We start from the raw sequence: 24,945 nt of genomic DNA on the forward strand, positions 1-24,945 counted from the left end.
AGAGAGAGAGAGAGAGAGAGAGAGAGAGAGAGAGAGAGAGAGAGAGAGACAGAGAGGCAGAAAGAAAGAGAAAAATGAGAATGAAAGACTAAGAAGGAATAAATATGAGTATAAAGAATATATGACTTCCAAAAGACTGAGGCAAACATAGGTATCTCTTCTTTTTATTTATATATATATATATATAAATAAAAAGAAGAGATACCTATTTTTGCCTCAGTCTTTTGGAAGTCATATATTCTTTATACTCATATTTATTCCTTCTTAGTCTTTCATTCTCATTTTCTCTTTCTTTCTGCCTCTCTGTCTCTCTCTCTCTCTCTCTCTCTCTCTCTCTCTCTCTCTCTCTCTCTCTGTGTGTGTTCACCGAGCTTCAACTGTAAGGCCTATCACTTAGCTAGATGCTATGAATAAAATTGTAATAAATACAGACAGACCCAGTCCTTGACCTTTTGGAATCTATAGGTTAGCGAGGAAGACTACTGTTGGGCATATCCTCACTCTAATGAGTGTGTAATGACACTGTACATTCTCTGAAGGGAGAGAGAGGTACTGTGAGGGCACACAACAGTGAGCCTGACCTAGACGGGAGACCTCGGGAAACTTCTTAGAGGAAATGATGTTTACGCCAAGTTCAGAGGGAGATGGGAGTGGGAACATCAAAATGCATAGAAAAGAATGTTCAAAGGCCCAAAGGTCTGTTGAGGGAGGCTGCTCAGCTTGTGTCAGGAATTGAGAAAATGCCGGAGAATCCAGAGCGCACACCGTCTCTACGGATAAAATGGTAATGTACTTTGGCACGTAGTCAGGAACCAGATTTCCTTTCTTTCTTTTTAAATATTTTCATTTCTTTCATGTATTAGCAAAAGGTAGTACTTAATAAACACTGTTAACTGACCAGCTCACATTAATTATAACAAAATAATGGTATTTTGCTGGTTTTATTTGAGTCTTATACCCTGTAAATTCAGGAATCTATAAAATGTTAGACCCAGAGCCTGGTGGAATTATTGGAGTTGTACTCAGAGACCTCTTTTTGGAAGATGTTCAGACTTAAAATTGGAATGTAAGAATTGAAGGCACTATGTACCATAAAGGATGTAATAGCCGTTGATCCACTTTAAAATTTCTTGTTCTAATAGTCTATCCCACAGAAATACTCAGATAAGTGGGCAGAGTATTCCAGTATGTCCCAGTATCTTCCTTGTCATATTTTTGTCATATTCTTTGTCAATGTTTTTGTGAAAAATTTGGGACAGACACTTACATGTTTATTAATAAGATCAATTAAATAAATATGGCAGATTCATATTTTGGACTCTTCTCTCATCCAGTTGGCCACTTAAAAGGCCACCCAGTATTTGAACAGACTCTGTTGATCTGAATAAATGGTGGTTGTGAACACTGGAGCTTCTTTATTCAGGGGCTCATGAGCTGTGATGATTTGCCAGAGGTTCAAGTAACAAGAAAGTGACTATTAATCTTTGATATCTGAGGTTCTAAAATCATACATTCCTAGAGATAAGCAATATTGCATAGATATTGGAAATCTAATAGGCATCACCTCTGGAGGGACCTGTTTCCCTTGAGGGCAACTTTTATCAATGTATCAATGGCCCTTTGGTGACTGGTGAGGACAGCAGGCTAGGAGACTTGGACCCTCTAGATTATTGTTGTAGTTCTGTTTCATGTGGAGCAGTAGTTCCCAATGTGGGCCCCACACTAGCAGCCTCAGGACCACATGGAACATGTTAGAAATGCAAATCATTAGGCCCCACTTCAGACCCACTGAGTCAGAATTTCTGGGGGTGGAGCCCAGGAGTCCGTGTTTTGACAGCTCTCCAGACAATTCTTACATGTGCTGGGTTTTGAGAAGCACTGACCTAAAGGTCCTCATCGCTGCCCCTGCCTCTTGACCTCAGCCTTTGTGGAAGGAGCCAGCTCCCGGACCTGGCCTGCCAGAGACATTTATGGAGAAGAGGTTCAGACATTTTATGTTATTTTATTTTTTATTTATTTATTTATTTTTGAGACGGAGCTTCCCTCTTGTCGCCCAGGCTGGAGTGCAATGGCGTGATCTCGGCTCACCACAACCTCTGCCTCCCAGGTTCAAGCGATTCTCCTGCCTCAGCCTCCTGCCTCAGCCTCCCGAATAGCTAGGATTACAGGCACCTGCCACCACGCCCAGCTAATTTTTGTATTTTTAGTTGAAACAGGGTTTCACCATGTTGGCCAGGCAGGTATCGAACTCCTGACCTCAGGTGATGCACCCGCCTCAGCCTCCCAAAGTGCTGGGATTACAGGTGTGAGCCACCGCGCCTGACCAAGACTATTCCTAATAATCTTATGAATGCTTATGAAATCTTATGAATTCCTAAACCTTATGAATACTTAATACATACGAACTCTGATGATGATGGCTATGATTGGAACTGAAGTGAAATTTGGATACAATTTGGATATGAAAGACAGATTAAAAAAATGCTTCAAGTCTAACAAACGCCACGAGGAAGGACAAAGAGAGTCATGAATAAAAATTTTTTGGTTGACAATTGGTTAAGTTTATCCAAAGACCTGGGATCAATAGAAAGGAGTGTCTGGGTTGGGATAAGAGGTTGTGGAGTCCTCACTTCAAGTTGTTCTGCCTTTCTAGACCAAACCAATGGATTTCTTAAGTGTATTTGATTGATGTCTCATGCCTCCCTAAAATGTGTAAAACCAAGCAGCACCCCGACCACCTTGGGCACATGTTCTCAGGACCTCCTGAAGTCTGTGGCATAGGCCATGGTCACTCATATTTGACTCAGAATAAATCTCTTCAAAAAAGAATTTTTTTAAAAAGAGAGAGTTGTGAATAACAGATGATGATTACCTTGTTTAAAAATAAAACCTCGCCAGGCGCGGTGGCTCAAGCCTGTAATCCCAGCACTTTGGGAGGCCGAGACGGGCGGATCACGAGGTCAGGAGATCGAGACCATCCTGGCTAACATGGTGAAACCCCGTCTCTACTAAAAATACAAAAAACTAGCCGGGCGAGGTGGCGGGCGCCTGTAGTCCCAGCTACTCAGGAGGCTGAGGCAGGAGAATGGCGTAAATCCGGGAGGCGGAGCTTGCAGTGAGCTGAAATTGCGCCACTGCACTCCAGCCTGGGCGACAGAGCGAGACTCCGTCTCAAAAAAAAAAAAAAAGAAAAGAAAGGTTAAAAACATCTCTGAATGCGAACAGTACCCACAGCAAGCACACACCAGCTGACTCTGCTGTTGTCTCTGACGCCCCTTGCTGCTCTCTTTGAAAAGGCTTAATTCTTTGCAGATGCGCACGTCTAACTCTGTCACGCCCAGGCTGGAGTGTAGTGGCCGATCCTGGCTCACTGCACAAGCTCCACCTCCCAGGTTCAACCCACCATTCTCACTGCCTCGCGCCTCCGCAGTAGCTGGGACTAACACAGGCGGCCCCACGCACTCACCCCCCGGCTAGTCTTTTTGTATTTTCTCTTTCATAGCAGACGGGGTTTCACATGTTAGCCAGCGATGGTCTCGACTCTCCTGACCCCAACGTCTCGTGATCCCGCCCGCTCGGCCTCCCAAAGTGCTGCGCGATTACAGCTTGAGCACACGCCGCCTGAAAGGCTTAATTTCTTAACAGAACTCTGAAATGGCTGGATAGCTGACAGCTATGAGAAAGGTAGTGGTCTTCTAAACATTGACGCCATGCTTTGCATGGGTGTTTTTATTAAGTAAGCTTAGACAATGACACCCTAAAAATTTCTGAGTGATACAGGTTAGGAAGGGACCTTATGCTGTGACCCTGTCACACAGCAAGGACCTGATTCTTCATCTGCAAGCAGCATGGTAAATCACAACAAAGCTTCAAAATATCAATCTCTTTATCCATGGAATTTTACTTGATACTCTTAGCAAGTGAATAGAAATTTAATTATTCTAAGATTCAGTTATGAAAGATCTAATTAATCCCGGTTTTGAACTTGTTCTCATAGACAACCATTGGCAACTACATTTAAATTCCTATTCACAGGTTCAGGCTTCTTATTTAATTTTGATTCTCACTGCTGTTTTCGAAGTTGTAAAGCACGAGGCATGTTTTTACACAAACCTGGGCAACAGCCAGAAGTTTAAGCCACAGAAATGGAGTTTATCCCATTTCTCCCTAGCTATGTTCACAACTAAAAAAAAAAATATTGCCGGATTTGGCCCGGGGCGCGGTGGCTCCAAGCTGTATCCCAGCACTTCTGGGAGGCCGAGACGGGCGGATCGACGAAGGTCCAGGAGAATCGAACCATCATGCGCTAAACACTGTGAAACCCGTCTCTAATAAAAAATTACAACAAAACTCAGCCGGCGGCGAGGTGGCGCGGACGCCTGTAGTTCCCAGGCTACCTCGGGAGGCTGAGGCAAGGAGGAATGGCCGTAAACCCGGGACGGCGGAGGGCTTGCAGTGACTGAGATCCGGCACTGCACTCCAGCCCGGGCGACAGAGGTGAGACTCCCGTCCTCAAAAAAAAAAAAAAAAAAAAAAAAAAAATTGCAGGATCAAGAGACTTTCATGTGGACTGGGCACGGTGGCTCACGCCTGTAATCCCAGCACTTTGGGATCCGAGGTGGGCGGATCACCTGAGGTCAGGAGTTCAAGACCAGCCTGGCCAACATGGTGAAACCTTGTCTCTACTAAAAATACAAAAATTAGCTGGGTGTGGTGGCATGTGCCTGTAGTCCCAGCTACATGGCAGGCTGGGGCAGGAGAATCGCAGGAACCCAGGAGGCAGAGGTTGCGGTGAGCCAAGATCATGCCACTGCACTCCAGTCTGGGTTGTCACAGAGCAGGAGTCCATCTCAAAAAAAAAAAAAAAAAAAGAGACTCTCGTGATTCCAGAGACCTCTGGGGAATACTGCTACTAGTACTACTAGTACTACTAACCTGCATTTGTTGAACATTTACCTAACATCAGGCCCTATTCTGAACTCTTTGTATGCATTCTTATATAATCCTTACAACTCTTTGAGGTTCTGTTATTATTTCCATCTCACAGATGAGGTAACTGAAGCTTTAGAGAGTTAAGTCACTTGCCTAAGACTATGAAAGGGAATTCTTCAGGCTTTTTTGGCAAACTCCTGTACTTAGCAATTCTCACATACCATTTATTTGTCCATTCATGCCATCTACCAGTGCCAAGCCTTGTTTGGAGCCTTGGGAATTCCAAGGTGAATAGAGTTTCCTTACCCTTTAGAATCTTCCAGTTTACAGGGAGAGGCAGACATGAAGTCTTAGAAGTGCAATCAATGCTATAACAGGAAGAATATAGCACAGGAGTGAAGACCATGGGCTGGAGACAGGCTGCCTGGGTTAGAATCCTGGCTCTACCACTTACTATGTGGCCCTGAGCAAGTCACTTAACATCTCTGTGCCTCAGGTACCCTGTATGTGAAATGGAGGTCAAAATGATTCCCACCTCTACGGTTGTCTGAAGGATTAAATGTTGGCAATTGTAAAGCACTTGGTTCAGAGCCTGCCACATAGTAAATGCTTTGTAGATATTTGTCATTACCATGAATATGATGTGCATGTACAAGAGGTTGTAGGGACATAGAGGAAAACTTTGCAGAGTGGTCACTTCTGAGCAGATGACTGGAGGTTGGACGCCACTGAGGCAGGAAGAGAACAATTGCAGTTTTACTAGAGTATAACCAGTAGACCATGGTGGACTGAGGAGTGAAGGAAGGGTGAACGGAGAGAGATTGCAGGCTGTCCCCCTAGTAAGTTTACAAGAGGATGGGAAGGGGAACAGTAGGAAATAAATGCTCTGAAGAATGAATATGGATCCAGGTGAGGGCAAACAAAAGGATTACCCAGTGGCGCTGAGAGCCCTGCTGAATTTGGAAGCAGTGTGTTTGTTTAGTGGTACTGGTCCACAGTGATGTGATTTCCATCCCACAGTATTCAGCTTTCTGGGTGTGCAGTGAGGAGGTGAAGATTTGGGAATACCCCTGCGAACTAATCCAAGCCTTGCCTGCTGTCACAGAAGCCCATTCTGTCTGCTCCGGGCCTCTTTAGGATTTGGAAGCAGCTGAAAGCTGGCAATATTGTGAGAGGCTTAGATCACATTCCTGTAGTGCCTTTCCTATTGAAGCTCCATGGATTTGATATTTATGACTTCTTGGTCATTTTTGTTCCTCTTCAAATTCTCCCCAAATCCCTGGATAGCTGTTGGAGCCCAAACTGTTTCATTAGGGATTTGAGTCAATGGTTCATGTCCAGTATAGTTTTTCTCTGTTTTTTTATTATTATTGTATTTATTTATTTATTTATGCTAATGATGCTTCCTTTTTCCCTCTCAGGCTCAATCGTGTTGCCTGCCAGGAATAACAGAAAATGCACTTAAGCTCTTCTTGCCTGTAGCCATTTGGTTCTTTTTCTCCCCTTAGCCGTATTACCAAACCTTCCAGTGGTAACACTTAGCTAAACTCTAGTGGGTTACAGTGATGAGTATGATATACTTCCTAACTTCAAGTAGGGAAAATAAGCTATGCATACCAATGTAAGCATGCCAGAAGGGAAGGCTTTCATCTTAAATGTTCTTCTCTTTGTTTTATATGACTTTTCTGATATGACTTTGGATTTGCATCTGTTTCTGTTGCCCAGCCGTATTCTACTACCAGTTTAACAATATAATCCTGCATTATTTCTCATGGTGTAGTCATTGTAGATTAAAATGGAGCTTAGGATTTTTCTGATTTGTAAACTGGGTAGAGAGGAAAGAATGAATAGCATCATGGGGTAGGAGGAGCTTTTCAAAGTACACCCACCCATGCTTGCCCAGAGATTCAGACCTGCTGCCCTCCCCTTCCCTGCTATTTGAGAGAATTACTGGGAGAGATACTGTAAATGATAGGGGTGTGTCCTCTCCCTCAAGTGTGTAGGGGGAAAAAAAGGCTGAAAATGCAAAGTTATAGCCAATTGAGCACACACTTAACAGCTACTGTATCTAAATCTCTCTTTTCCAGCCTCTGTGTTGTCATGGCAGGATTCAGGTATGTCAAGATGTTGCTCACCCACCCCATTGTCACAGCATTTAGAGCCCTTACAGCACCTGTGCCTGATCTGCAGCCTTAAGTCAGAGCCCCATAAATCTCACATATGAACAAATGACACAGTGAATATATCGAGTTACTGATTTGATGAAGACCTCCCTAGGCAGACAAAAGCCATGTTGTGTTTCAGCGAGTCATAGTGATAACATGTAAACTATTTTTGAGCCCCTAAAGCTGCTTATCAGATTGTGACCAAAAAGTCAAAACACACTTACATATATAAATATTATCTTTTAGATTCCCAGAGAAAACTCACCTTCTCCCCTCCCCTTATTTGATGTTGATTTGGGGTGATTTTGAGTTGAAACCTTCACTTCCTTTTCCGTGCTGTGTCCGAGGTTTTCAGGAAGGATCATGAGGGTTTTGAAGACTGGGTTTACACAGCCCATTGAAGTAAAGGCCTATATCATACATTCCTTGCAAGAGAGGGCATATTTAATTTCGCTTGATGTCTTAGGTCATTCCTCAGGAACATTTAAGGATTTGGTGTTTCAAGACCTAAAAAATTGCTTCATCCCTTTACTTCTACTTATGTATTTTTATTAAATTTAAAGTGGATTTCTTATAAGCACCATATAGTTGGGTTTTATATTTTATCCACTCTGACAATCTCTGTCTTTTCATTGGTAGATTTAGACAATTGACATTTAACGTGATTCAGCTTCACCTCCAGCAGTTCCTCAACCTCAACCTCAAAGCAATTTTTTCTTATTTTGCTGGAAGTACTAAATAGAACAGAAACAGAAGTCAGTGACAATAATAGTCTAAGTTCATACCACTTAAGGTACTGTGTTAAAACAACCCCATCTCAGTCCCCTGGATTTATCTTTACTTTATTCCTTTGTAAGAATATAATTTAATGAGAAATTTACTCTTTTTTTTTTTTTTTACAGACTATATTTCTCAGTGCAAGCTCGTGGAGAGACTGATAGAGAAAAGTTGCTGTTAATGTATCAGACAAATGATCAAATCATAAATGGACTTTTTCCTCTGAACAAGGATCTGGCATTAGAAATGGCAGCTCTTTTAGCTCAGGTAACTTCCATGTTATATAGAGTTATATATTGAAATAATAAGATACTAATTTCTACATTGAATTAAATGTAAAACAATATACTTCAGTAACTCTTTACATTCATTTTGCTATGATTAGCACCTTAAAAATTACAGGCACTATAATTACAGTTAGCCTCTAAAGTGCTGATGATTGCAATGACGTAGAATGAGACAGTATTCCATACAGAGAACCCAGTTTCTTAATTATGTTGAAAATATATCTCTAGGCTTTGTATTTAATAAAGGAATTGGAGTGTAGAGCTGTGGGCTTGAAGATGTCATGCTGACATCGCTTGGTAGTCTAATAGGAATAAGACCTTGAAAAGGCTAGAGCACTTTCTTTTCTTTACATATCATATTAGTTATGATTAAGTTCAACCTTCTACACACACACACACATTAATACTGACTTAATCAGAATAGAAGTATATTTAGCGCTCACATAGAGAGAGAGGCATCCTGGCACCTCTATGAAACCATTAGGGGCATAGGCTTTATCCTCTTCTCTCTTCTGCTGTCCCTAGGATGTCATCATCATGGTCCTGGGAGTCTGCCAGAGCTCCAGCCAACGTCAGTGTTCCAGGCCTCAGGGTGGGGGAAGGGCTGAAAAGGGCATGCCCTCCTGCACTTGAGAAAACTTCTCAGCAGTTGCATAGAACCCTTCCATTCATGTCTCTCCCATCAGAATTTAGTCACATGGCCTTGCCTACTACCTACCAGGGAGTCTGGGGAATGTGGTCTCAGCGGGGTGGCAGTGTGCCCAGCTAAATTTAAGGTTTTTCTTAAGAAGAAGGAGAGAATGGTCATAAGATGCAACCCATAGTCTCAACCACACCTGAGTCTTTGCCTAGGTTAATTAAGGAAAATGTTAAAGCAACTCTGTGATATGGCATCTGGACCAAGGCTTAGATTCCCCAGGGTCTTTGGTCTACGGCTCCTCACGCTACACTCTGTCCCAGGACATCTCAATCATTCTTTTTATTTTAGGCACCACCTATGCCAAAGTTTCCCATATCTTTTCTCTTCAGTTTGTAGTTCTTTTGTGGGCTCCTTAAAGTCAAACTTTTTTTCTTTTTTTTTTGAGATGGAGTTTCCCTCTTTTGCCTAAGCTGGAGTGCAGTGGCACGATCTCGGCTCACTGTAACCTCCACCTCCCAGGTTCAAGCGATTCTCCTGCCTCAGCCTCCCTAGTAGCTGGGATTATAGGTACCCACCACCACGCTCTGCTAATTTTTGTATTTTTAGTAGAGACGGAGTTTCACCCTGTTGGCCAGGCTGGTCTCGAACTCCTGACCTCAAGTGATCCACCTGCCTCGGCCTCCCAAAGTGCTAGGATTACAGGCATGAGCCACCGCGCCCAGCCAAAATCAGCATATTGAAAACCAAACTAATCATCGTCCCTTCTCTGTGTTCACACTCTGTTTCCTCTTTATGATACTGCCTCCACCCGGTCCCACAAGCAAGCTTCAAACCCAGGAATTATCATGACTTTTCCCTCACTTCGGCTCTTTCCCACCAGTCACCACATCCTGCGAATGTGAATTCTTAGGGATGTTTTACTCTGTTCTCTCCTCTGTATGCTGACTCCTGTTGCTAAGGTTCGGATCATTGTCTCACACTGCCTGCTGTCCTATAGCAGGCTCCTAAGTAGTGTGCCTTTCTGTGGTCTCTTCCCTCACAAATTTATCCTTCACACAAATGCAAGAATAATTTTTTCCACTTATCTATTGCAACATAACAAATGACTCCAAAACTCAGCTACTTAAGACAGTAATTTGGGCAGGGATATGAAAGGACATGTGTGTCTCTGCTTCAGGTGGTATCAGCTGACATAACCTGAGAGCCAGTTGTCGCTCTATGGCTGAGGGCTGGAATTATTTGAAGGCTCCTTCGATGCTGGCTGTTTGTGGGGACTTCTGCTGGGACTGTCAGCTGGAGCACCTTACACGTGGTCTCTTCATGTATATGACTGCTTGTGCTTCCTCCAAGAATGGTGAATGGGTGACAGCAACAACGTCCCAGAAGAAAGACAAGAAGCGGAAGCTGCTATTTTCTTAAGGGCTGAGCCTGGAAATTGGCACAGTGTCACCTGTGCATGGAGCTTTATTAGGCAGCACTAGTAACTGGAATAGAGATACAGCACAAATGTGAATCTAGCTCTGTCATTCATTTTTTACATGCAAGGACTTTCACGATCTGAACTCTGCCTGCCTCTCCACCCTCAACTTTCCCTTAATACTCCCTACCTTGAGCTTCATGCTCCAATAAAGTATAAACTGTGGTTCCATACACAACTCCCTGCCTTGTGTGTGGTGCACTTTTTCTTGCCTCTTACGATTGACTAGTTTGTCTCCTTTACCCAGGTCATCTCTACCCCATCCCTTCACCTGTTAACTTCACCTGTTAACTTTCTGAGTCCTGTCTTGGAGGGTTAAATGTCCCTCTTGGGGTTTCTGTAATGTTCTATTGCTGTCCTGACCTCAGTGGTTTATAATCAATGATTTATCTTTCTGCTTTGCACTACTGACTGCAGCCTCCCTGAGGCCAGGGCTGTTCATGTTCATCTTTGTCTCTAGCACAGGCTTAAACACAGTTCTTTCTCCATAACTGTTCTTAGAGGAATGAATACTTGATAATTTAGTTGACTTAAAAAAAAATTTTTTTTTATGGAGATGGGGTCTTGCTATGTTACCCAGGCTTGTCTTGAACTCCTGGGCTTAAGCAATCCTCCCGCCTCAGCCTCCCAAAGTGTTGGGATTACAGGCGTGAGCCACCACGCCCAGCTTCCTTTTCTTTTCTTTTTTTTTTTTTTTTTTTTGGTAACTATTCTATGTTAGACTGTCATATCCTTGGAGATTGAATCCGATGTCAGGTTTCCCAGGTAGCTGTGGTGAATGCTGCTTGGTGATAGATGGGAACAATGCATAGCTTGCTCTGGGGCAAGGATTTCAGTATGGTTGAAGAGCTAGTGGACAGCTTTTATTTGGAGTGAAGAAATTTGGAAGGATACTTGACTAAGTAGGAGATGATGGGGATTGATAGATAAAAGGAAAAATGAAGAATGGGAGCTGAAAAGCAAAATCAACCCAAGTAACCAGCAAGTAAGAAACTGGGTCAAAGAACCTAGGACGTTGTAAGAATAGGCTGTAAGGGCAAAGTTCAGCTGAGGACTTTAGACAGTAACTGATCAGATTAAGAACTGGAAAAGAGGAGCCCCAGGGTGGGAGTCTCAGAGGCTGGTTGTGCTAAGGAGGGCTTTCTATGAGACCATTCCAGTTTTGATGGAACCTTATCCACTTTTTGGGGAATGCTGTAGGTAATGATGTGAATGATCAGTAGGACATTCACCTGAATATCCCCTATCCTGTCTTCCTCCCTGACCCTCTTTGATATCTACATATCTACATGGCTCTACAAGCCACCTAACACAGTTTATCACAAGTATTTATGCCTCGGTCTTCTCTACTAGATAATAAACTCTTCAAGGGTGGGGCTATGCTCAACATTTTCCTTTCTCACATCACTTAGCACAGTGTCTGACTTACAGTGGGGACTCAGAATGGGTTTGTTTGAAGGGATGAATTGGTGAGTTCATGGAGAGATGGATGGATGGATAGTTAGATGGGTGGATTGAGGATGGCATCTGTGCAGCCTATTAGTAGAGATGAAAGCTGAACATTCTTTCATTACGGGATAAAGGGGAATGAAGGACTCTATTCCCAGGATTAATGCTAGTAGAATGACAGTATGAACACAATAACATGGAGAAAATCTAGGAACAAAGTAATGAGAATACAGTTCTTGCTCCCATTACATTCAGGAGAGACCCTCAAAAAAGTCCAACTAATAGTTTTTTGAAATTTCTTATAACTGTTTTTTTGTTTTTTTTTTTTTTTGAGATGGAGTCTTGCTCTGTCACCCAGGCTCTGTCACGATCTCAGCTCACCACAACCTCCACCTCCTGGGTTCAAGCGATTCTTCTGCCTCAGCCTCCCGAGTAGCTGGGATTACAGGTGCCCGCCACCACGCCCATCGATTGCCTTTTATTTTTAACATCCATTTCATCTTATTATCGGCAATTAAAATAGTGCCTTAAAAATGAAAAATTGTCCTTGTGTTACAGACAATAACAAAGTAGTGGCTTTTAGCAAGTACTACTAAATGGTGATAGTAAACTAGGAAGGTTAATGTAGAAATGGAACTCAAATGTTTAAATTACAGATTTTTTTCAAAATTAGAATTCAGGCCAGGCAGTGGCTCATGCTTGTAATTCCAACACTTTGGTAAGACAAGGCAGGCGGATCACTTGAGGTCAGGAGTTCGAGACCAGCCTGGCCAACATGGTGAAACCCCATGTCTACTAAAAGCCCAAAAATTAGCCGGGCATGGTGGTATACACCTGTAGTCCCAGCAATTCGGGAGGCTGAGGCAGGAGAATCACTTGAATCTGGGAGGCAGAGGTTGCAGTGAGCCTGGGTGACAGAGCGAGACTCCATCTCAAAAAAAAAATTAGAATTCAAATGTAATTTATAAAAACTCCTACATGTAATTATAAATTTCATAATCACATAATTATGACAAATAGATTTATGTATTATGTGTTAAAAAAGAATGTTTAGGAAAAATAAAACTGATTTTCTGTCTTAAAACTCTTTTTGATATATTTTCACTTTTTTGGATTTCCAATTAGGTAGAGATTGGAGATTTTGAAAGACCTTTCTCAACTCCAGCAGGGCATGTTATCCAATCAGTGGCAAAGCAAATCAAACTCTCAAAGCAAGTATAGAGAAATTTTATCTAAAGGTTATCAGAGATGGGCTGTTCTGAAGAGCAGTTAGGTAAAGGACATCTTTGTAACTCTTAGGAGGTAGGGTTTGCAAGTTTTTTGGTAATTTTTTTTCTGTTTCAAATTTTAAACGGTTGAAAAACATTTTGACAGTTTTCTCAATATTTTTTAATACTATTGAGCCACCAGGAATTATAGATATTTTATTTAAGATAAGCCCAGTAAGCTTTAGATTCTATATTAAACTGTCTTTAATTAAAAAAAAAAAAAAAAGCTTTAGATGTAGTTTTCAATTGATCTTTTTCAATTCTTGTCCCACTGTAATAAATAAGAGGAAAAAACTGGCCATAATATGTTTAATTTATGAAAGTGCCTACCAAAAAAATCATATGTTGTATATTCTATTATGAATAAATTGAAATAAAATACAACTATTCTTCTTACTTAAGACTTTTTAATATTAAAAGTTTCTAATTTTACCTCATTTGGAGTTTCAGTTTCAAGAGAATATATAAAGAGAACGGTGATTGATTTAAATAGAGGCAAACCCGTTTCATGGCTTTTCCAAAATAGAAAACATTTAAGATTTAGCCTTTTATCTATGTAGAATGCGTGGTTGCCTTTGTGATTGATCTGACAGTTTCACCTTGCATCTAACATCTCCTCCAAGCCAGGGGTGGTAGGACCTAACAATTCTACCATCAGGGATTCATCTGTGGGCTCTACTACTTGTATTTTTTTTTTTTTTTTTTTAAGACGGAGTTTTACTGTGTCACTCAGACTGGAATTGCAATTGGGGCGGTCCCGGCTTACTGCAAACCTCTGCCTCCGGGTTCAAAGTGATTCTCCCTCCTAGCCTCCCGAGTAGCTGGGATTAAAGGCACCCGCATTATGCTGGCCTTATTTTTGTATTTTTATTTATTTTAATTTTATTTTTATTTATTTTATTTTTTTTTTGAGGCGGAGTCTCGCTCTGTCGCCCGGGACTGGAGTTGCAGTGGCCAGATCTCAGCTCACTGCAAGGCTCCGCCTCCCGGTTTACGCCATTCTCCTGCCTCAGCCTCCGAGTAGCTGGACTACAGGCGGCCCGCCACCTTCGCCCGGCTAGTTTTTGTATTTTCAGTAGAGACGGGTTTCACCGTGTTAGCCAGGTGGTCTCGATTCCTGACCTCATGATCCGCCATCTCGGCCTCCCAAAGTGCTGGGGATTACAGGCTTGAGCCACCAGCGCCCGGCCTATTTTGTATTTTTAGTAGAGATTGGGGTTCACATGTTGCCAGGCTGGTCTTGAACACCTGAAACCCCGGTGATCCGCCAGCCTTCAGCTCCAACGTGCTGGATTACAGACGTGAGCTACTGCACCTGGCCTGTACTTTTGTTTTAAAATGAAAATATTCCCATGAGAAGTTATCTTTCAAACTAATTTACGCTAAGTTTTGATGGTAGATATTCAGATTTTAAAAATGGATCTGCTGGCCGGGCGCGGTGGCTCAAGCCTGTAATCCCAGCACTTTGGGAGGCCGAGACGGGTGGATCACGAGGTCAGGAGATCGAGACCATCCTGGCTAACACGGTGAAACCCTGTCTCTACTAAAAAATACAAAAAAACTAGCCAGGTGAGGTGGCGGGCGCCTGTAGTCCCAGCTACTCGGGAGGCTGAGGCAGGAGAATGGCATGAACCCAAGAGGAGGAGCTTGCAGTGAGCTGAGATCCAGCCACTGCACTCCAGCCTGGGTGACAGAGCAAGACTCTGTCTCAAAAAAAAAAAAAAAAAATGGATCTGCTGGGGGTACCTAGTTCATGCTGAAAACATGGATAGTATGAGAATTTGGAGAAAGGAATATTCCAGAAAGGACAAGTGGTGGACAGTGGTGTGATGAGAGCCACAAAATCTTTACCCGGGTTATGCCTAGGGGTCACAGTTATGCTTAAGATTGGCTCAAGGAGAGTTTTATCTTAAGATTATGACACACTGTTTATGTTTTTGCTTTAGTGTTTTTGTTTTTGTTCTTTTCTTTTTTTTAGGCAGCTTTGCCAGCGACTCTCAACCAGATGGATGGCCCTCCGGGGACACAGTGCTGCTGACTGTGTGCGCATTTATTTGACAGTAGCCAGGCAGTGGCCGTTCTTTGGTGCCAAGTTGTTTCTTGCAAAAGTAAGAAAGAATGGGAGAGAGATGCGTAATGAAAACCTTTGTGTACATAGTCGACCAGATTTACCCCAGACTTAGTATATTTGGCTTTTGTAAAAAATGAAGAAATATCCAATAATGTAAAGAAAACAATGAAGAGACACAAGGGAAAGGGCACAAAAGCTTCTCTATCTTTTCCTGTCTGCCCAACTTTTCCTACCCTAAATCATTTCTTGGACTTACTAGCTAATCATGAGTCCTAAACCACAGCTCAACTCTGCATTCTTCTGTTCATTCATTCATCCATGCACACGTTTACTCTGTCACTCATTTGCTCATTTATTTAGTATTTACTAAATAGTTCTGTTTGCTAAACATTGATCTAAGCTCTAGGGATACATAACCTATTGTTTCAGATGGATTGTACATGAACTTCCAGGACTATTTTACTTTGTGTACTCTGTAGTGCAACAAGCCTGTAAACAAACCACTGTATGGCAGATATCATGATGAGTCACATGAACAGAATGCTGCAGGAACACTGAGGAAGGAGACTCGCCCTGCCCGCGGATGGCCAGCCCTTTCCCCAAGGGAAAAATTGTGCCTTTTGATTCCTTTTCTTTCTGTTGAACCATGTCTCTTTGTACTTTCTCAGGCTCTTAAGATAACATCTTGCCTTGTGTTATATTTTTCTGTGTGTTTGTTTTATCCTCACTATTAAATTGCATGCTCCTTGAAAGTATAAACTCACTGATCCTAAAATCTTCCTCTGGTACTTACCGTAGTGCTTTGCACATAATTAATAATTATCACTTAATAAATATTTGCTGAATAGCTGTGCAACTTTGGGCAAGTCAGGTTACCTCTCTGGACCTCACTTTTCCTCATCTGTTAATGAAATACTTAGACTAGAAAAGTAAAATCTAAGGTATCTCTAACTCTGATTCTATGAGTGACTATATTATTGATAGGTGAGAATTAATTTTTTTCTAGTGGAACTGAAAGCTGTATATTAATTAAGAAAAAGACGATAAAGTTAGTATTCTTAAACATCTATAAAATTAACGTTCTTACAGGGAGTTGAATATATATTTTTTAAAATTACAAGGAATAGATTTGAACTGTAGAGCAGCATGGATTTTAATTCTAACTTCAGCATTGGAAATAATATTAAATGCCCTTTTCTGTTCTGATAATATGTGCTTGCTGGCACAAAATATTATTAAATAATAATATTGCTTTTCAAATTACATGACAGGCATCTTTTTTGCTCACTTTTCTTTCTTTATAACAAGCGACACTTCCTTTGTTGCTTCATGACCTCCTGTTTTCTGTGTGTGTGGTAAAATACACATAAGGAAATTTACCCTTTAATTTTTTTTTTTTTTTTTTTTTTTTGAGACGGGGTCTCACTCTGTCACCCAGACTGGAGTGCAGTGGCATGATCTTGGCTAACTGCAACCTCTGCCTCCCAGGTTCAAGCGATTCTCGTGCCTCGGCCTCCCAAGTAGCTGGGATTACAGGTGCACACCACCACACTTAGCTAATTTTTATATTTTTGGTAGAAACAGGGTTTCACCATTTTGGCCAGACTAGTCTCGAACTCCTGATCTCAAGTGATCCACCCGCCTCAGCCTCCCAAAGTGCTGGGATTACAGGAGTGAGCCACCGCACCTGGCCCATTGTAACCATTTTTAAGTGTATAGTTCTGTGGCATTAAGTACATTCTCATTGTTGTGTTGCTGTCACCACCATTCATCTCAGAACCTTTTTATTTTCCCAAACTGAAACTGTACCCATTAAATGCTAACTCTCCGGTCCTCCCTCCTCCTCCCAGCCCCTGGCAACCCCCACTCTACTTTCTATCTCTATGCATTTGACTACTTTAGGAACTTCATGTAAGAGAAATCATATAATATTTGTGCTTTTGTTATTGGCTTATTTCACTTAGTATAATGTCTTCAAGGTTCATCCATGTTGTAGCATGTGTCAAAATTTCCTTCCCTTTTGAGGCAGAATAACATTCCACTGTATGTATAGATATACCACATTTTGTTTATCCATTCACCTGTCAGTGGACACTAGAGTTGAAGGGCATCCTTTTGAATTGAATTCTTCCCTATCCTTTGCAAATCAACCCTCAGTAGACAGTTTCTAACTGAGGGTTTTGTATATATGAGATGCTAACAAGTTTTATTATGTAAAATAACCCAACATTCATCCCAGTTTTATATCTATAGTCTTGACATTATTTTGTAAAATTTAAGAGAAATAGTTAAGATTTTTTTTAGGATTTCATTTGTTAATGGAACCAAACAAGCATCATTAATTGCTCAAAATTATTCATGGGTTTCAGTGGTAGGAGGTTCTTTTTATTAATATAATTTCATAGCTTTTTTTTTTCTATGAGAACCAGGAGTAGCTTTTACCTTTTTTTTTTTTTTTAGATGGAGTCTCACTCTGTCACACAGGCTGGAGTGCAGTGGCGCTATCTCAGCTCACTGCAACCTGCGCCTCCCAGGTTCAAGCTGTTTTCCTATCTCAGCCTCCCAAGTAGCGGGAATTACAGGCGTGCACCACCATGCCCAGCTGATTTTTGTGTCTTTGGCAGAGATGGGGTTTCATCATGTTGCACAGGCTGGTCTCGAACTCCTGGCCTCAAATGATTCACTCACCTCGGCTTCCCAAGGTGCTAAGATTACAGGCATGCGCCACCACACCCAGCCAATTTCATAGCTTTTACAATAAAAAATTTGGTGGAAATTTTCATATTTCTCATTACTATTTATCACACAGTTTCATATTTTCTTTTTATTGTGTTTTTATTACACATTGAATATCAGATTTAATGAACTTTCAGGAAAGGTGTGCAATTATAATAATAATCCTTTACCTTGTAATAGCACTACACAATTTATCAAGCACAGCAGTATATTTTGCTTCATTAGGATTTTGGTCATCATAGACACCCTAAAAGCCTTGTTGACTATTAATGTCTTAACGCAGAAGAAAATTAAAATGTGAACATTATTGTTCCTATGCTAAAGATGAGGAAATTGAGCCTCAAAGAGATTCAGTAGTTTGTGCAAAGGCACACATTAATAAATGGCCCGTTTGGGTCTCAAAGCTAGGTCTCCTAATACCACATTCACTGTTTGCTCCAGTATACCACCCTGCCTCTTTCCTAGGAGAGATTTTTAATAAGTTTTTGTTGTTTAATGGCAAATGTTACATGCCATTTAGACTGAAAAAATTTCTGTAATTTTGCTTAGCATTTATAATATAGTGTATTTTCACCTCTTCATAGCCCATAACTCCATCATCACTTGGAAGTACTTTCATGTGGCTGGCTGTAAATGAGGATGGTTTAAGCCTCTTAGAATACAACTCCATGGTAAGTTTAAATGCTCGTTTTGCATTGAGTCAACTGTTTCCATTGCTCAGTGTACCATAAACAGAAGGTAATGATATCTTAATCTGATTTTTCTCTTACACAGAAAACATTCTTCCTAATACTATGTCATGAACAGTCATTTTACAAATACAGCTATGATTATAATTTAACCTTTTAAAACAAGATAAGACAGTGTATGAGAAAAATCTTGATACCGTGACTATATTGTAATCATGGTTATATTCGTGAAATGATTATATTTTAAAAGTGTTAAGAAGATTGTTTCCTGTGTAAAATAAAATCTGTAAGAAATCATTAAAGTGGGAACTTTAATAACCAAAGTTTAAGTTCCCTTTCACTAAGGCTTCTTTAACAATTTCTATAATTTTCTGTAATGTCATATATATAGCATCTTAGCCCTTTCCACATAGTTTAAAGTCAAACTATGATTTCTATATATGTTCATTTATTTACCTGAAATTTACATTTTTTTATATTTCATGTGTCTAATTATTTAATACAATTTTATTCTCTTTTTTGTTTAATCTGGTGGGCAGGAATTACTACATTCACCAGGCAGGTCTAATCGTGTGGCTATAATCAGAGATCACTGAAAATTTTCTGGAAACCAAACTATCCTTTTGTGTTATAGTTACTGTTTCCCCTTATAATTGCTTAAAAAACAAACACATACACATTTTTTTTCAAAGGGTTATATTTTCTGAGTGCCTTTTAGTTCTTGAATGGATAACTTGAAGGTATTACAAAATCAGTGACTTAAAGTAAAAAAAAAAAAAACCTATACACCGGTATTGAGTTACCTTAGTTCAGGAAACTGGCTCCCTAGCTCCCAGGAGGTAGCCAGACAGGCCAGGAAGCACACACAGGTAGGTTGCAGGTCTGAGGCATTCAGTCCTGGAATGGTCTGCTCAGTCTTGCAAGGTAATCATTAGATATAGAGTCCTTTCAGGCCGTATATTAGTTACATTTTATTTTATTTTATTGATTTATTGGTTTTTTTTTTTAGGCAGGGTCTCATTCTGTCACCCAGACTAAAATGCAGTGGTGTGATCACCGCTCCCTGCAACCTTGACCTCCTGGGCTCAAGCAGTCCTACTGCCTCAGCCTCGCAAGTAGCTGGGACCACAGGCATGCACCACCATGCCCGGCTAATTTTTTTTTATTTTTTCATAGAAACAGGGTCTCCCTATGTTGCCCAGGCTGAGCTCAAGTGATCCTCCCACCTCAGCCTCAGGTGTGAGCCATCAGGCCCAGCCTAAGTTACATTTTTACATTGTTTTGGAAACACATTAGAAAAAAATATTTGCTGCGTATGTGACAAAGGGTTAATATATGATACTGTTTCTGTTTATAGATTTCAAAATCCATCTATCAGGGTAGATTTACCAATATTTGACCATTTTGACCATGAAAAGTATCAGTAATATGGCTTAACCTAACATATATATAAGAGATATATGAACGGGCATACAAAAAATATTAACAGTGGCTTTCCACTAGATGCTGGAGTATAGATGCTTTTTATTTTTTTCTTACATTTTCTCGTTTTTCTTCAGTGACTTGTTTCGGACTCAACATTGTAAAGGCAGATGATACCTAAATGAAATTAATACCACTACTATCTATTTTGGATCATAATAGATTTTATTTTAGAAGTAATTTTGTATTATACCATAATTGATTAATATCTGCATTTTAATTGAGCTATATTACTATTTTTCATCTCTCTTTGGAAGTAAGAGCATATAACATATTTACTTTTTCTTCCCTTTAAAGAGGTTAATAGTCAGCTATGTGTATAAGAGTCTAATGACCTTTGGAGGCTATCAAGATGATTTTATGGTAGTCATTAACAATACACATTCAAAGGACACACCAACAGAGAAATTACTTTTTGCCATGGCAAAACCCAAGGTGAGTAGGAGCCTTTCTGCCAACTTTTTTGTGCTAGTTGTTTTCACTTAATTTTAGCCAAAAGGCCAAAAAGCAATGCTAGTTGTTTTCATACTAAAAGATTTATTCAGCAAAGACTGCGTTCCAGATGGGAAAACAGATGTTATTTATAGTCAAACAAACATGGGTCCAACTTACATCATCTTTCCAAGCCCTGGTTTCTTTGTCTAAAAATATAGTAACATACTCCCTCCTTCTTTTGGCTTAAAAATTAAATGAAGGAAGCTTCTAGAGTACTTAGCCCAGTGCCAGGTATATAGAAGATTCCAAATAAATGGTTGTGGCAATAAGTTATTGCTGTCTGGTACTTTATGCACATTATCTTATTCACTTGTGGTTATTTGCTTTATGGACTCATTAGAGGAAAGACTGGGGTTTTATAATTAAAACATACTTGTTCCTTTATGACTTTTAACAAACTATGTAGTTTTAACATCTCTAAGTAAAAGCAATAAATAAATGGATTACATTCTAATATGCAATTCTGATTGAAAGTGATTTTCCTAAAACTGTAACTGTCTTAATGTTATCAGATAAAAGAAATTACTTCTTCAGAATCTGAAGCTTTTTTAAAAAAATAGATGTCTTTCTTAATTAAGTCTATACTTAAGTGAAAGCAGCTAACCAGTAAGTGCAGATCAGGGAACTCAGTCTTTAGTGAAAATAGAGAGTTCATATGACACTAACTTTCTTAATTCATATATTCACGAACGTGGCTTTATGATAATTTGATAGAGCTATACTACTGACTGTCACATTTCCTAAGATTGCCACTCAATTTGATTGTTTTTGAGATTCACTCTTTCTGCTGGTTTAAGTGATGAAAAAATGTGTGGCTGCCTTGATGGTGCTGGACATGTAAGCACTTCGTTGTGTGATCTTGAGAGAAGGGAATTCTGGTAGCCTGGGCACTTGCAAATGGAGCTCACCTGTGGCCAACACTGTGCTCTTCTGGAAGTGATGAGAACTTCTCAGGAGCATAACAATTCTGTTTTGTTTTAGATTCTTGAAATTACTCTTTTGATCGCCAGTTACATAAACAACTTCCATCAGCAAAAGGCAGCATTTCACCACCTCTCTGCTCCAGCACTGCTCTCAGCCCAGACCCGGGGACCCCAAGCCAGAGTGATGGGAAGCCAGCCTCTTCTGTCAAGCAGCAGACCGACCAAAGGCCCCACCTTACTCTGAAAGCCAGGGACCCTGATCATTCACTCCTTGTCCTCCATGCTGTGGCTGTATCAGCTCCCTACAAGTTCCTTTACACCTGGCAGCATGGCAGCCACACACCGGTATTCCAAACTTTAACAATGAAGGGGGTTAGTCTCTGTTATTTAATTCTTAAATATTCAAATAAATATTAACAGTAAAACATAAACACAAAATTTGCCAACACACTAATTTTCTCATAGAGTAAATGAGTAAGAATTCATCATTTTTTCCATCTCCCTTCTCCCTTGTCATCAGACACATTGTGCAATGTGGCTTTTCTTTTCTTCCCCTTTTTAATATTCTGGCAATCTTTAGAAAGGAAGATTCCAAACTCTCATTTGGTAAACCAGTTGATTATTTGGAAATGTTCACTGCCAAAATAGTAAGTACTATAATTAAATGTGCTTTTAATTAATGATATAGTGTTTGGAAAGGAGTAGAACAGGCAGAATAAGAAACAGCTGCAGAGTGGTGTGAGGAGTCCATTTTCAGAGCAGGTGCAATACATCTTCCGGCTCTATGAATCATTATGTGAGAAAGCAGGGTAACGTTAGGTAACCTGAGCCTCCTGTGTGGTATTACAAAGTGTACCCTGTCACCTTTTCAGATCACTGGAGTGTAAAATTTAAAACAAGATGGTGATTCCTGACATTCCTTGACTGTTCGTGCTGCCCAGGTTCACAAGAATATTGCCCACATTTCACTGTATTTGGTGCTGGGTCATCTTGACCTTGCTTTGTTAATAATATCTTTAAAAACAAAGACAATCCTTAAAGCTTTCCCCCTCACACATTACCTTCTAATTATAGTTTGAAAATAGATTCCCTACACATACATACATATGTATATACAGATAGTGTCTTGCTATGTTGCCCAGACTGGTTTTGAACTTCTGGCCTCAAGCAATCCTCTCTCCTCAGCCTCCCAAAGTGCTGGGATTACAAGTGTGAGCCACCACACCTGGTTCCAGAAATATTTTATTTTATGTTTTTGAGGCAGGTTCTCACTCTGGTTGCCCAGGCTGGAGTGCAGTGGGGCCATCATAGCTCACTGCAGCCTCGACCTTCCGGGATCAAGCAATCCCACTTCAGCCTCTTGAATAGTTGGGACTAGAAGCATGCACCACCATGCCCAGCTAATTTTTGTATTTTTAGTAGAGACAGGATCTCCCTATGTTGTCCAGGCTGGGTCTCAAACTCCTGGGTTCAACCAATCCTCCCACCTCAGCCTCCCAAAGTGCTGGGATTACAGGCATGAGCCACCATGCCCAGCCTCAAAAATATTTTTTAAAAGAAAAGAGCAAATAATTCTTCTGTCAAAGGAGGTTAAATTTTAGTTGATAGAGTACTTAAGTGCATTACTTTATTAGGTTATGTAAGTGGTCAGTGCATTCCAGTATGTGTCACAACAATGTAGTTCATATTCGTGATAAAAATGAAACTGTGATAAGACATGAAAATGATATTATTAAAATGTTCAATTGTAATGGTAATCATGAGTATACTTAATTTTATTTATGTATAGAATATTTGTATTTATTTTTTGGACATATATTTATCACTTTGTCATTTTTTTAAACCAATCTGAGAAATGTTAGCTGCTGAATTAATTTGTTGGCCGAGACTTCATATTTTCTTCTTTGCTGCTTTCTCCCGTGGCAATGTACTGTTCTCACATTAAGTCTTTAAAAAATGTTCCATACTGTATTAGCATCCTTAGAAAGGACAGAGCTAAGAAGTACATTGCTCAAAAAATATTGTACTTTATTGATAATGACAAAAAATATTTTTTAAACCCCATCAAAATAGATTTCCATTGACTGTTTCCTGTACATCTTTTGAGCCACAGTTGCCCATTGAATAAGCACATTTGTTTTTGAGAATAAACTGGTAACCAATTTATGATGATTCTCAGAAACCTTTTGGCTGGGATACAATAGAGTTTCTAAGTTCCCAGACAGCCATCTCATAATTCGTTGGTGAGCTAGAGGCTTGACAGAGCTGTTACTTATGTGTGAGGGCTTTATTCTCATGCAGTAGTTTATTCATCATTTGGTAAGCCCCTCCCCACAATCTTCTAATTTAAACAAGTAGTGAAGGCTTAGCTTAAACTGTGTAGTACTTTAGACTAGGCATTTATTTTTGATAGAGCAGAGATAAAATATTTTGATGGAAGGAAATCAATTTTCTGTAACTGATGATGTGAAAATTTTATTTTCTGGGAAATTATATAGCCATTCAAAAATTCAAAGTATGTTATTATGATTGGTTACAGAGAATAATGTTACACGTTTAATTGTAATATTTGTCTCCTATCATTTTCTTCCCTTTCAATCATAATAAATGATTTACAAAACCCATTTTGAGCATTACCTTTTGAATAATCTTCAAGAAATACCTAATGTTTTCATTGTCAAAGCTGAGGTGTAGTACTAGTGAAAATGGTAGTTATTGCCTCCTTCTCTTGCATTCGTGCTTTGTCTTCAGTGTTACTGTGTTTTATCCATATAAAAGAAAGCTGTTTTGGCGAATTGTAATTTTAATCCATATGTGTGCATATTGACACACAATATGTAAATAGGTAAATAGATAGAAATATTGGTTCTCCCATGATTTCATATTTCATATAGGTGAGTTTAATGGATTGTGTTCCAAAAATTTGTTTTAAATGTTCTGGATTGTGTGTGTGTGTGTGTGTGTGTGTGTGTGTGTGTGCCCTTAAAATCAAATACTATCATAGCTTAGAAATGAATTTGACTCTCAATTTACAAGAGAAGTTAGTCACAACTTATAAAGACCCTTTATTTCAAAAATGTGTTTAATAGTTTGCTGTTTGGATTTTTTTTCATTAAAAGAAATACATGTGCTTACGTCTACCTGCCAATTAAAAAAAAATACACAGTGGTCAAGTTCCTAAAACAATACATTTAACCCTTAATTGTACCTGAAGCATGATCCTGAAGAAGTAGCCACCATGGATAACCATATTTCTCTAGAAAAAGGCTTTACCTGTTGGTGGGATGCCAACAACATATTTCCCCCACCCACTCCCCCGCCCCGAGCAGCTGATTTCTAGGGAGGGGAGGCTCCAGTAATTTGAAAATTGAGGAAGAGAAGTGACAAGCAGGAAGAAGTGGACAGAGCAGTTTCCCTGCTGCCCACCTGATTTATGCAGAAATGACATCTCCTCTCACATTTCCCCCCAATCTCTTTTCCCTAAAAGAAGAAAGGGATGGCCGGGCATGGTGGCTCACACCTGTAATCCCAGCACTTTGGGAGGCCGAGGCGGG

The 24,945-nt window shown here is 40.1% G+C and overlaps 1 protein-coding gene across 1 annotated transcript in view; it reads left to right on the forward strand.

The window, feature by feature from the left end:
• PLEKHH2 (pleckstrin homology, MyTH4 and FERM domain containing H2) overlaps nt 1-24,015 on the forward strand; it is a 134,501-nt gene extending 110,486 nt beyond the window's left edge. Inside the window, 7 exon segments of the mRNA XM_017862691.1 lie at nt 8,000-8,141; nt 12,853-12,915; nt 12,918-13,000; nt 14,974-15,103; nt 18,387-18,473; nt 20,271-20,408; nt 21,450-24,015. Coding sequence (XP_017718180.1) covers nt 8,000-8,141; nt 12,853-12,915; nt 12,918-13,000; nt 14,974-15,103; nt 18,387-18,473; nt 20,271-20,408; nt 21,450-21,635 — 829 coding nt within the window. The 3' untranslated portion in view covers nt 21,636-24,015.
• Nucleotides 24,016-24,945: the final 930 nt, after the last annotated feature.

This window comes from Rhinopithecus bieti, unplaced genomic scaffold (assembly GCF_001698545.2).
Source record: "Rhinopithecus bieti isolate Rb0 unplaced genomic scaffold, ASM169854v2 scaffold_61117, whole genome shotgun sequence".
In the NCBI taxonomy this organism is placed as follows: Eukaryota; Metazoa; Chordata; class Mammalia; order Primates; family Cercopithecidae; genus Rhinopithecus; species Rhinopithecus bieti.